At 33.9% G+C, this 12,811-nt stretch overlaps 1 protein-coding gene across 1 annotated transcript in view; it reads left to right on the top strand.

Annotated features, from left to right (window-relative positions):
* The window catches only part of GRID2 (glutamate ionotropic receptor delta type subunit 2), a 690,454-nt gene that overhangs the window by 361,434 nt on the left and 316,209 nt on the right, over window positions 1–12,811 (top strand). Inside the window, exon 9 of the mRNA XM_015562999.1 lies at window positions 11,418–11,730. Within this exon, the coding sequence (XP_015418485.1) occupies window positions 11,418–11,730 (313 nt within the window). The remainder of the gene's footprint in view (window positions 1–11,417; window positions 11,731–12,811) is intronic.

The following is a 12,811-nucleotide window of genomic DNA, read 5'->3' as shown; positions in this document are numbered from 1 at the left end:
GACCGTACCCTTTTATGTAATGATGTTTACTTTGAATTTATATTAGTTCACACAAAGACTCCATCCATGCTTTTGTTCCGGCCCTCCGGTCCAGTTTAAGAACCCATTGTGGCCCTCGAGTCAAAAAGTTTGCACACCCCTGCTCTAGTTGAATCAAGAAATTGGTGTCATTAGATAAAATCAAGTAAGGAGCAAGATTTGGAGAATTTATTAGGTAAACCCATCACATAAAACTTTGTAAATTTGATCATCTCTGAGTTGAGAAACCAACTGAATCACTTTGTTAGAGAATGTGTTCTGAGGGAAGGCTCTGAATTCTCTGAAATAACAACCACTTTTAATATCTGGTTTAGTACTTCAGGATCATCTTCATTTCTTTAGTTGTGTACAGTTGGGGGATCCTTCTGTAATATGATAATTATAGAATGAACCCTATTAGTTAGCTTTCCTGGACATCTTGGTGCTTTGCTATGAATTTTTCCCATTCTGTTGAAATTACATTGCTAGCTTTCCAAGACTAGAATACAAGCCAGCCTGAATTCCCCTCTCTTTAGCTAATAGATGAGATTTTGTTTCCCCCTACTAGGTTAAGAACATCTAGATCCTGGTTGGGAGATTTAATTGTATGCTGTGTTTTATGATGAAATGTTTATAGAATGTAAATTAAAATGGTAATTGCTGTTTGACCCCAGAAAGCTATGCAGTGCAATGATATGGCTGTCCCTATACTGAAGGCATTCTCAGTAGCCCTTACTTTTGAACAGGTTGTTGTAGAAAAGAAGGTTGTTCTAACAAGTCTATATTCTTTTGGGGTAGTTTTATGTATTTGATCATTTTATGTTTTTCTGCTATGTGAACTAAGTAATAAACATTAGCATTTTTATAGGGAGAAATTGGGCAGAGGGAGTAATTTATCAAGGTCACAGAAGCTGGCAAGCCATTTTGACCCCAGGTTCTTCTAAATCTATTTTTATTTGATCATCCTCTCTTCAGCTCATTACTTCTGTGTGGGATCACCCTAAGTTTTGGCAGTTGGGGTTCTAGACAAGCCCACAAATTCATGCCCCATAGTGTAGTTGGGATACTGTTCTTGTGCAATGAAAGAGGGCATACATTCACAAAATGTAAAAATAAAAAAATGTATTCCTAAAAAAAAGAAGAAAATAAAAAAATGTACCATGGTCTAGGAAAGTAGTTGATGTAATAGAGAATGCAGCCCCCCTTTCTTGTACTTTCGCAAGGTTAAGTACCTGAACTGCTCAACACAAAGTTAACTTTAATATTAAAAAAAGAAATAGCAACATCCTTTATTACACATCAAAACCATATTTGGAATCTTAAACATTCACTAGTACTTAGCAGTGATGTACCAACTCCATTAGAAGAATTTGATTTAAATTCACATACAATCAGAATGCAATATCAGAATAATATCAGAATGAATATTTAGAAGGAGAACCATACCTTGAAAGGTAACATGGGTTTACTCTTGCTTGCCATTTGGATACTCCAGATTTCAATTATTTTAAGTCTTCATGATTCTGAATTTTTCTCTGTAACTTGATTATATAGTGACAGACTTTGAAATAAGTAAAGACTTCCCTGATTAAAACAAGCAAACAACAGGCACCTAACAAGGCTGAAGGGTATCAAAGGAGGGGGTGACTGCACAAGTTCCCAGTCAAGGTCATCTGAAGTGTCTCTTCTGTTGTGTTTTACTCAATGCTTCATAGATTCACTAGGGGCACAGCCAGTCTAGATTCACTCCTCGTAGAGACAAACTGTTTCTGGAAGCCAGTTCTCGCTCATGTACAGAGAGCTTACATCCCCCCCCTGCAGAGCTATAAACACATCTGTAATCGCAATCTTAAGTGAATTCTTAAATGATGGAGAATTTTTTCTGTAATGAAAATAAAGATTCACTCAGTTCTCCTCATTATCCTTGGTTAGCAATTTATTGAAATGTGGATTTGCAGTTTGGGTGTTTCAGGCAGAGATTGCTTCTATATGCTCTGTGCACAAGCAGCCTTAAGATGGCTTCTAAGAAAGTTGAAAAAGTCTCTAATGACTCAAAACTCTTTCTCATGGTCCTTTTCTTTGAAGAAGTTATTTCCTCTCAGGAACTGCAGAAATGATGTTATTTTCAAATCCCTTTTAATGCTGCAGGATAATGCCAGAACTACTTCAGTTTATAAATAACTTGTAGCTTGCTTCCTACTTGGCATTCAGTAAGAATGTATTGGGACCTAATGTGTGGCTGGCATTGTGGGGCTACACAAAATATAGAGCACAGAGTTCTTGTTCTCCAAGAGCTAGATAGTGAGATGGGAGGTGGGGGGTGGAGGGAGAGGAGAGAGAAAAAGAGAGAGAGAGAGAGAGAGAGAGAGAGAGAGAGAGAGAGAGAGAGTTTCTCTCACAACCAACATTTTCTTCCAGTCTCAAGGATCAATTATTATCTATAAGCTGGCCACTTTTCAAACTTGCTTCTACAGCTCAGACCTTTCACCTGAACTGCAGACATATTTCTTACTATACTCAGCATTTCCTGGTAGATGTTTAATGGGTACCTTAAACACAACATGTTCAGAATGGAATTTTGATTTCTCCACCACCCCACAACCTGCTCTACCCACAGCCTTCCCCGCCACATTTTATGGCCTCTCCATGAACATTTGTCCACAAACTTTGAGTTATATCTGAAACTATAAAGGATATTTAAAGGAATGATTCATAGATTAAAAAAATCATATCAGTTAAAAGAATGAAAATAAATATATTTAATTTCGTCTCCAAAAGCTAAAAAAATTACAGATTTTAACAGGAGATAAGAATAAAAGGAGCAAGTAATAAGGTAATGGAAAAAAATAGTAAATGAAATTCTTGTTCTTAGAAAATATCAACAAAAGAAACAAGTCAACAAAAGAGACCAGTGATAACGAACCTTTTGATCTCGGCATGTCAGCATTTTGAAAAACCCTAACTTAACTCTGGTGCCGTGTCACATATAGAAATTTGTTGATATTTGCAACCATAGTAAAACAAAGATTTATATTTTTGATATTTATTTTATATATTTAAATGCCATTTAACAAAGAAAAATCAACCAAAAAAATGAGTTCATTTGTCACCTCTGACACGCGTGTCATAGGTTCGCCATCACTGGCCTAGACCAATTTCCACCAAAAACAAGTTATCAAGGAACTCCTCCACATAAAGGCCCAGACCCAGCATGTTTCACAGGAAACCTCACCCAGTCCCTTAGAGAACAGAGCTTTCAGTCTATTCTAGAGCATGCAACACATGATCCTGGATTCACTAGTTAGAGTCCAGGATGGAGGAGTCATTTCAAATTAGGAAAAAAAAAATATTATGGATTCTTCTAGAATAATGTTGAGGTAGTTGGCTAATTATTTTGGGGGTAAAATTTTAGCTATCTGACTTTAGGCAAAGTAGCTTAATCTGTGTCTCAACTTTCTTATCTATCAAATGGAGATAATATTTGTATTTCATAGGGTATTTGTGAAGATTAATTAAATTAATCATTGAAAAGTAGGGAATAGCAAGCACAGTCTAAATTTTAAATAGTAGTGGTAATAGTCATATTAATAAAATATCCTTAGTACTCAACTTTGATTGGATTGCTTGTTGTCATACTATGCACTAAGCTATAATCAAATTAATACCATCCTTTCAATGAGCTCACAAATACATTAAATAGAAGTTTAAAAGTAAACATCTGAGAACATTAAGGGAATTCAATACTGGTTGCTTTATTAGGATTTGAATTACTTCTTTATAACTTTTTATTCTTTCAATTTTTTCAGGATTTGTTAAATGTGATCTTTATTTTTGAATAAAAGTTATTTTAACAATAATTTAATTGATTATACCTGATATTGTGCTATGTGTTTGTAGTTAAAACTAAAATATTAATTTATTACAGTGACATATTAAAACAAATCTGTTTTTTCAAATAAATATATCAAAATTGAGAAAATTAATACTTTGCAATTAAACAATTTGGTCATTTTTCTTACTCTCATACTTTATAGTTTGATTTCTACTATGATTAATAATAACTGATATGCTGTATTTACCTGGAAAGTTCTGTTGGCCTTTAAAATCTTTAGATTTTTAAAAAATAAAATATTAAGAACAAAACATTTGTATTCTTGCCCTAACCGGTTTGGCTCAGCGGATAGAGCGTCAGCCTGTGAACTGAAGGATCCTGGATTCGATTCCGGTCAAAGGCATGTACCTTGGTTGCGGGCAACATCCCCAGTAGCGGGTGTGCAGGAGGCAGCTGATTGATGTTTCTCTCTTATCGGTGTTTCTGACTCTCTATCCCTCTTCCTTCCTCTCTGTAAAAAAATCAATAAAATATATTTTTTTAAAAAACATTTGTATTCTTATATTAGCAAAAATAGGACAATTATATAATAAGTTCTCAATAAAGTGTTTTTAGCATAAGTAGTGTGAATGATATGGGGACAAATTTTAAGAGAATTGAAGCTTATGATAAGCGCTCTTAATAAGTTAAAACTTCTAGGTCCAAACGAATGATATCCTCGGGAAATGAATGTCTTTCCTAGGGTGATATATGAGTTACTATAAAAAATATGTACAAAACATGAAAAAGGGAGATGTTACAGAGATTGGCATATTCAGAATTAGAAAAATAAATTTATTCTGACAAATCACTGAGTTTCATCAGAGTGGATTATTAATCAGACATGGTAAAAAAAATTAACAGTTCATTTTCTTTTTTGATAACATTAACTATTCATGAGACAATGAATATCTGATCACACATGTATTCTGAGTTCAATAATGCCTTTTACAAAGCACTTACATGGAGAAACCTGGCTGGATGATAGTGCAGTAAAGAATACTCATAGGTGATTTTAAAAATATCTAGAGTGTTAACTAATGAACTATCGCCAAAGTGGGTAGAACTTTAAACTTTAGAGGCAAATTGCAATGCTTTGAACATTCTCATTTACTTTTCATCAATATTTTACTAGTAACGTGAAATAAAGGCCTGTTCTATAATTTACAAATAACTCAAAGCTAGTAGAAAAAGTTGATATAATGGATGATAGGTAAAGGTTCAAAAATATTTCAGACAGATAGGAATGCTACAAAGAACCAAAAAGTTAAGTTGTTGAGGGACTATTATAAAATCCAACATTTGCTTCAAATCAGTTGTATAAGATTCATGAGAATCTCTAGATTTTTAGTGTTTCATTTAAAAATATTTAAAAACATATTTGACCGTAAGCTCTGTATAAAAATATGTTATACTTTACCTAATAAAAATGATTCAAACTCCAATGACATTAGAAAAAAACACTTATATTGTCCATATCAGTTGAGGAAACATTGATGAATTATACTATTTCCATAGGGGAATGGCTAGTATTTTGAGGAACATGGAAATCATATCTTGGAAAGAGGGATTGAAGAAGAAATTACTTTCAGGTTTAAAATAATTTCCTAAGGAGGAATAAGATAGTGTTCTTCAAGTATTTGAAAGATTGTCATCAGGCAGATCTATTTAGATTAATACTGTGATTTATAGATGACAAAACTAAGACACTTAATAGATAATATAGGTCAGCACATGCCAATTTAGTATCAAATGAATGTTTTATAATAATTAGAATGCTTCAAATATAAATTATTCATATTATAAAGAGGCCATTGGATTAGTTTTAATAGCAAATAAAATAATGTTTATAGAATATATAGCAAGGCATTTGGTATATAGTAAGCATTAAATAAATGCATAACTTCAGTATAATTGATATAATGTTCTTAGCGTTATGTTCAAGCCTAAATTAGATGATTATTTATTCAATATGATCATTTATTTCAGATTAAATTTAAATAAAATGTTTTTCAACTTAAGCTTAAGCTTCTAAGATTCAATGATCATATGGCCAATTAGTCATCCCCATTGTACTATCTCCTCTTCTTGACTTGAAAGAATGGAAATCTTGTCTCCTTTAAAAAAAGTTATAACTGTTTTAATTAAAATAGTTTGAAAAAATTACTTATATCCAGTCTTAATGCTAGTTCTTATCAAAATGTAAACCATCATTTTTACATTAAACATTTGAAATAAAATATTTTATGATATATTGACCCTACTATAGTAAGCTCTTAATTACCTTAACTAATTTCAAATAACATAAATATAAATATATTGAGAAACCTAGAAACTTATTTTAAGTATTGAAGAAATTATTCATCAAGATATAAATGTCTTATTACTCCTATAAAAGTTAGTAAATTTTTATTTTATCATTTTTTTGGTATTCTTTAAAAACTCCTATCTATTGGGAATACTGAAAAAATAGAGAGGTATGGGAAATATAAGAATTAGATAATGAACATCTAGTAAATGTTAATGTTTATTCACTCATATGTGTAGCAAATATTGATTGATCATGAATCTATGCTGGACAAATCTGGTAGATACCAGGAATATGTCACATTAGAAAAAGCAAAATTATAATCCCTGCATTCATAGTTACATAGTAGAAGAGTCGGATATTCTTCAAAGAATTATACAAATATGTTTAAAATTATAACTGTCATAACTGCTGGAGAAGTGATGGATATAGGCTTCTGATAATGTAAACAATAATTATTATTTTTAAAAAATAATTGTTATTTTATCAAAGGGAGTCATGTATAGCTTCCCTGAAGAAGTAATAATTGAGCTGGATTAATGAATATGTATGAGTTTACTTGGAGACGTTTTAGGAGGGTCAGTCCAGACAATGGAAACAGTACATACAGAGACCATGCATCCGGACAAAGTGTTGGGAAAAAAATGGTTCAGTATGAAAGTATTTGAAAGATTGTTATCAGACAGTCTATCCAAAGATGTCTAGATATCTTTAAAGATTCGTATCTTTTTCCTAAGAGCAATGCAAGTCTACTGAAAATCTTTCAACTGTGGCAGGTCAGATTTTCTCTACAGAAAGGTAGAGAAGAGGAAAGATAGATTTCATGTACACTGATAAGAAGCCTGGAAAGCAATGATGAGAGCTGTAAATAGTAGAGATGTGAAAGGATATTAAGATTCCTAGGAAGAAAAATAAGTAATGAGGCCACTATGAAGACTTAAGTAGAAAGATATTCATCGAGGCAGGAGACATTGGGAGAAGACTGGTTAGAGTTGAATATAATGAATATGATCTTGGCCATGTTAAATTTGAGATGTTTTGGAGACATCTAGTAGAAATGTCAAGTATGTGGTTGCACAAATCAGTCTTGACTCCAATACTCAACTTGAAATAAAATTTATAAATCTATATGTAAATGAGAACCTTGGAAGTTATGGACATGAATGGAATCACCTTGACAGAGAATCTTGAATGAGAAAAGAGTATAGGCCAAAAGACAGAGGATTGTCTACAGAAGCTTGAAAAAGGAACTGAGAAAGAGGCTTATATTATGTCATGAAATCCAAGGCAAAGAATCTTTATGATGGAAGGAGCAATCATCACTCTCAAATGTTGTCAAGAAGCCTAAACAGATGAGCACTAAATTGTGTCCATTTGGTTCGGCAATGTAAAGATTAAAAGAGAGGGGATTGGCCTCAGACAGGAAGGAGGACAGCTCCTCTGTTGTAAACATAGGCTAAGTAGAGACTGAGTGTGGGGTATAGGCTGAGAGGTGAAAATAAGTGTGAATTTTAATCTACCTTCTATGTTTACTACATAGTAGCAGTGGAGGTCATCCTCCAAGAGATAGGGTGGAAGTGAAAACATTAAAGGTTTCAAAGGAGTAGAGTTTTGAAAAACCATCGTACGAAATTGGACAAGTGAATTGACATACATACATACATCTATAATAATTGACATACATACATACATCTATAAAATGTAATATGCAAATTGACTGAAAAGCCAAACAGAGGAACGACCATCGGATGACCGTGCTATGACACCCACTGGCGCCAGGCCAGCCAATGCAGGTGTGATGTGATTGGTCGGGGGCCCAGCCATCGCCCCATGACCGCCCCGCAGAGGGAGACCCAGGCCACTGGCTGGATAGGTGATCAATAGGGGGCTCCATGATCACCCCAAAGAGGGAGGCCCAGGCCACCAATTGGCGAACTGCGGCAGGTGGGTGGGGCTACCGGTTTGGGGGAATTGATGGAGGGGCCCCATGATCAATCGCCCCAAAGAGGGAGGCCCCTGCCACCCAGCCGTTGGCACTGTGGCGGGTAGCCTGGGCCTCCCTCTGTGGAGGTGATCGATTGCAGAACCCTGGCCAGGTGGGCAGGGCCTACCTCTTTGGGGCAATTGATGTGGGGTTCCCAGACTGTAAGAGGGCACAGGCCAGGCTGAGGGACCACCCACCCCACCGTCCAGTGCATGAATTTCGTCCACCCTGCCTCTAGTATGTAAATAAGAAAGATAGCTAGCTAGCTAGATGATGATGATAGATAGATAGATAGATAGATAGATAGATAGATAGATAGATAAATATAGTAATGATTATCTCTGATCATTTTTGGTTCTTTGGATATAATCAAGAAGTTTTACAGCCATCTTTGGGGATCAGTGGTTCTTGGCTTTTTTTCTGCCTAAATACAGCTTCTCTAATATAAGTAAGGGCCATCACATACTTATATCAAACACAGTGGTTTGCTATCTCATTGTTTCTAAAGCAGGGGTCCTCAAACTTTTTAAACAGGGGCCCAGTTCACTGTCCCTCAGACCGTTGGAGGGCCAGACTATAGTTTAAAAAAAAAACTATGAACAAATTCAGCAACAGGCAGTGGCGGCAAAAACACCTGGCAGGCCAGACAAATGTTTTCGGCGGGCCACATGTGGCCCGTGGGCTGTAGTTTGAGGACCCCTGTTCTAAAGGATGGACTGAAGCAGTTCCTTAGGATGGTATATATAAACCTCAGAAAGGGGGAAATGTGTGTGCATGTGTATATATACTGTGTCCATGTAAATATATTTCTTGGAAAAGCCCATTATACAGAGTGGGGGAAAAGTAGGTTTACTGTTATTCATATGGAAAAAATACAATAATTAATTAATAATAATACAAGGATAAACTCTGTATTTCATGTACTAACAACTGTAAACCTCCTTTCCCCCCATGCTGTGTGATTCCGATATGCCCTCCACAGGGAGACTGGGAATTTCTTCTTGAGAACAAAATAAGTAAGTGTTGAGAGTGAACCAGGAAGGTCTCTGTAGAAATATGATAAACTATTATATTTAATAAATATTTTATCACATGCAATACAATTAGCTACCTTTTAAAAAAATTAAAAACACATTATTCTATAGATATAATTCTTTTTCTCATGATATAAATTCACTTTGTGTTACTACAGGTCTCTACTATGAAAAGCAGTATATTACAATTCCTATTCATAATCATTTTGATCCAAAACATTTAATTATTTATCAGCAAACTATTAATGAACATTTAAAATAATCAACATGTTGTCAGTAAATATCTCCTTAGGTGGAATTTCCTGACGTTAATAAAATGCTTGGGTCACAATACATCAATTAGTAAATTACTGATCCATAGCACTTTACTGTCCTGAAAAAGTAAATGTACCTTCTGAGAGCCTGATTGATTCCCGGAGAGTTATTTATTCACCATTAGGATCACAGTAGTCATAGTGAACATAGTTATATTTATTTCATAAATAGATAAACTGAAGCTCAGAAGGTTAGAACTGGAGAGCTAAGGATCCAGGTTAGATTTTCAATCTGAAAAGGCCCAGTTCCTAACATCTAGCTATAAAAAATAAATACATGAGTTTGAAAGCAGCCATAACTATTTCTCTGTAAGTCCATTTTCATATAGTAATTATTAAGTTTACTACTTCTCAGTTAATTCTAAACTCATGGTACTGAAATTAAGATGGTTTTGTTGCATTGTAAATAGTACAGTTTTTAAAAACAACATTTCAGACTTTCTTAAGTTAACAATTATACTTAAACCAGTTACCTTTACTACCTACAATATGGTCTTTTAGAAAATGAATGATTTCTTGAAGTATGGTAAAGTGTTATGAGCACAGGCTTTGGAATAAGAAAAACATAGCTTTAACATGACTTCTATACTTATTAAGTGCAGGAACAGAATATGTATGTACATATGTAAATACATTTTAAATATATTCTAACTAAATATTAAATTTTTGTGACTATGTCTTCGGAGATTAGATTTATCTAAGTTGGTTTAGCATTATACTAGACATGTTATTTTTCATTTGTTCTTGTCCCCAAAAGCAAAAAAATCAGTTTCCATATTGTTTCATAAAACAATAAAAAAGAAAAATAATGAAAATGTTCAACAAATAATTTACTGTTGTTTGCATTTGTCTGGAAGGAGTTTCCCACAGCTTTAATCACAGCTACAGATCATTATTTCAAAGACTTCATCTTTTATATATTTAAATATGTTTTTCATGTCATAGAATTTAAATTTGAAGTCATTTTTTAGTGGTCTCACTGCAATTCTGCTATGCACTTTAAATAAATAAAATAGCATATGCTATAATTTTGAGGGCTGTCACTCAATCTAGGGTGACACAAACAGAGAGATGAGAGGATATAACGCCAAGAAGAATTATTTTTTTTCTTAATTTTTAGTTGTTCATTAAAATGTTTCTGAGGTTTATTCAATAAGATCATGGTAGAGACTTCTGGTATATGACATACCTTAGTGCTATGTGAAAACTCTAACACACTAATATGTTTAGAGCTCAGTAATATAAATTTTGATACAGAGAAATCTAAACAAAGGGTAAAATGCTATGTTACGTTTTTAAAATAAACTACCTAATAATTTACATGTTAGAGACATATTGAATATCTCAGGAACATTTTCTCAGAAAGAATTTTTTAGAATAAGTTTTGCCTTTGTTACTGTGTTAATGAAGACTTTGATAAAATGACCCCAGGAAAAAAAACAATTTCCTTCAGGTATTATCTACATCTAAAATATTCTTCTTAGGCTGGTCCGAGTGCAGTGGTGTCTTACAACTAATTGATCACAGTCAGTTACAGATTTCTTTGTTCCTTCTCCACTCCCACTGCTTCACTTGACTAGCCTAAAAATAATAATAATAATAATAATAATAAATATTCTTCACTAATTTCACATGCTTATTTCACTGGTGATATGAACAAGGTAATTTGTCTGACTCTGGGGGGGGGCATAGTTTGCAGTAAGAAATTCAAAATTCACACACAACTCTCCTCTAAGAAGTTTCTGCAGTGTTTTTCAGTTTATATATAAAAGAAGATTTAAGATGTTGCCTGAGGCATCTAATTTTTTTCCTCAAGGCAAGCCAAAATGTCACCATTCAAATTGTTTTTCACACTCTTAATGAATTCTTCTCTCTTTCAATTTCTCAGAGAGCGGACATAGGGATTTCTGCTTTAACCATCACCCCAGATCGAGAGAATGTGGTGGACTTTACAACACGTTACATGGACTACTCAGTGGGAGTACTACTTCGAAGAGCTGAAAAGACAGTGGATATGTTTGCCTGTCTTGCACCATTCGATCTCTCTCTATGGGCTTGCATTGCTGGCACAGTCCTTCTTGTGGGGCTTCTGGTCTACCTTTTGAATTGGCTTAATCCTCCACGATTACAAATGGGATCAATGAGTTCTACTACTCTCTACAACTCCATGTGGTTTGTGTATGGATCCTTTGTACAGCAAGGTAAGGAGAAAAAATTACATTTTTATATGAAAAAGGAATGTGGTGCTTCAATTGCCGTGATTTCAGTTAAGATGTGTTGTATCTGTATCTGACATTGGTAAGTGTTCAAAGGGTCTTCACAGCCATGCTTCGAATGGAGCGTTTCCTGCTTTTTCCTAGTGGATCTCAAACACAGCAGGTTTTCAACAAAAAACTAGTTCATTATCTTTTGATATTTAGTTCAGTATCATCACCAAAGCCAAAAAAAATAAATGTCAGAGGTAAGGTTCACAAGAAACTCAGAATCCTCCCTAAACTCTGACATTCTGAGAAATAGCCTTATTGGAATGAAACTACTTACTGGAGCACATACTAGTTAATTATTTACATCTGTAAGAGAGGCTGGGACATGTTCTTTGTTCAGAGACATTATTTCATGTATTGAAAAATATTCATTGGCAGTGAAAAGACTTTGATTAAGATTCTTATAGTAAATTTTATATTTTATCTTTAATATATAATATTTAACAATGGTTTAACTTACAATTTCACTATATTCTAAAAACTGGGCATTGTTTTATATTCAATATCCAAGCTGCCCTGCTCTTTAAACTAGTGAATTCCTTGTCTTTGATCACTTTAGAATTAGAATAGTATTTATTGAACTTCTTAATTGAGACTACTACCACCATGAAGAATGAAATAATAAAATACTTAGGCAATTAATAGTTTCTTGCAAACTTGTCACATGTATTGAAGAGGAGAAATATGTATCACAGTGGAGACATATGATGCTTTGCCTTAATGTTTACAACTCTCGATAGCATCTTACTTTTTATTCATACTTGCTATTGGATCTTCCACTAAATTTTATTTTTTCTAATTTCATTTAACTAATCACAAGTTTTGTCTAGACCAATGGTTCTCAACCTGTGGGTCGCTACCCCTCTGGGGGTCGAACGACCCTTTCACAGGGGTTGCCTAAGACCATTGGAAAACACATATATAATTACATATTGTTTTTATGATTAATCACTATGCTTTAATTATGTTCAATTTGTAACAATGAAAATACATCCTGCATATCAGATATTTACATTAT

Source organism: Myotis davidii, unplaced genomic scaffold (genome assembly GCF_000327345.1).
Source record: "Myotis davidii unplaced genomic scaffold, ASM32734v1 scaffold958, whole genome shotgun sequence".
In the NCBI taxonomy this organism is placed as follows: domain Eukaryota; kingdom Metazoa; phylum Chordata; class Mammalia; order Chiroptera; family Vespertilionidae; genus Myotis; species Myotis davidii.
The sequence above is the reverse complement of the archived record's forward strand: the minus strand, read 5'-3'. Positions and strand labels throughout refer to the sequence as shown.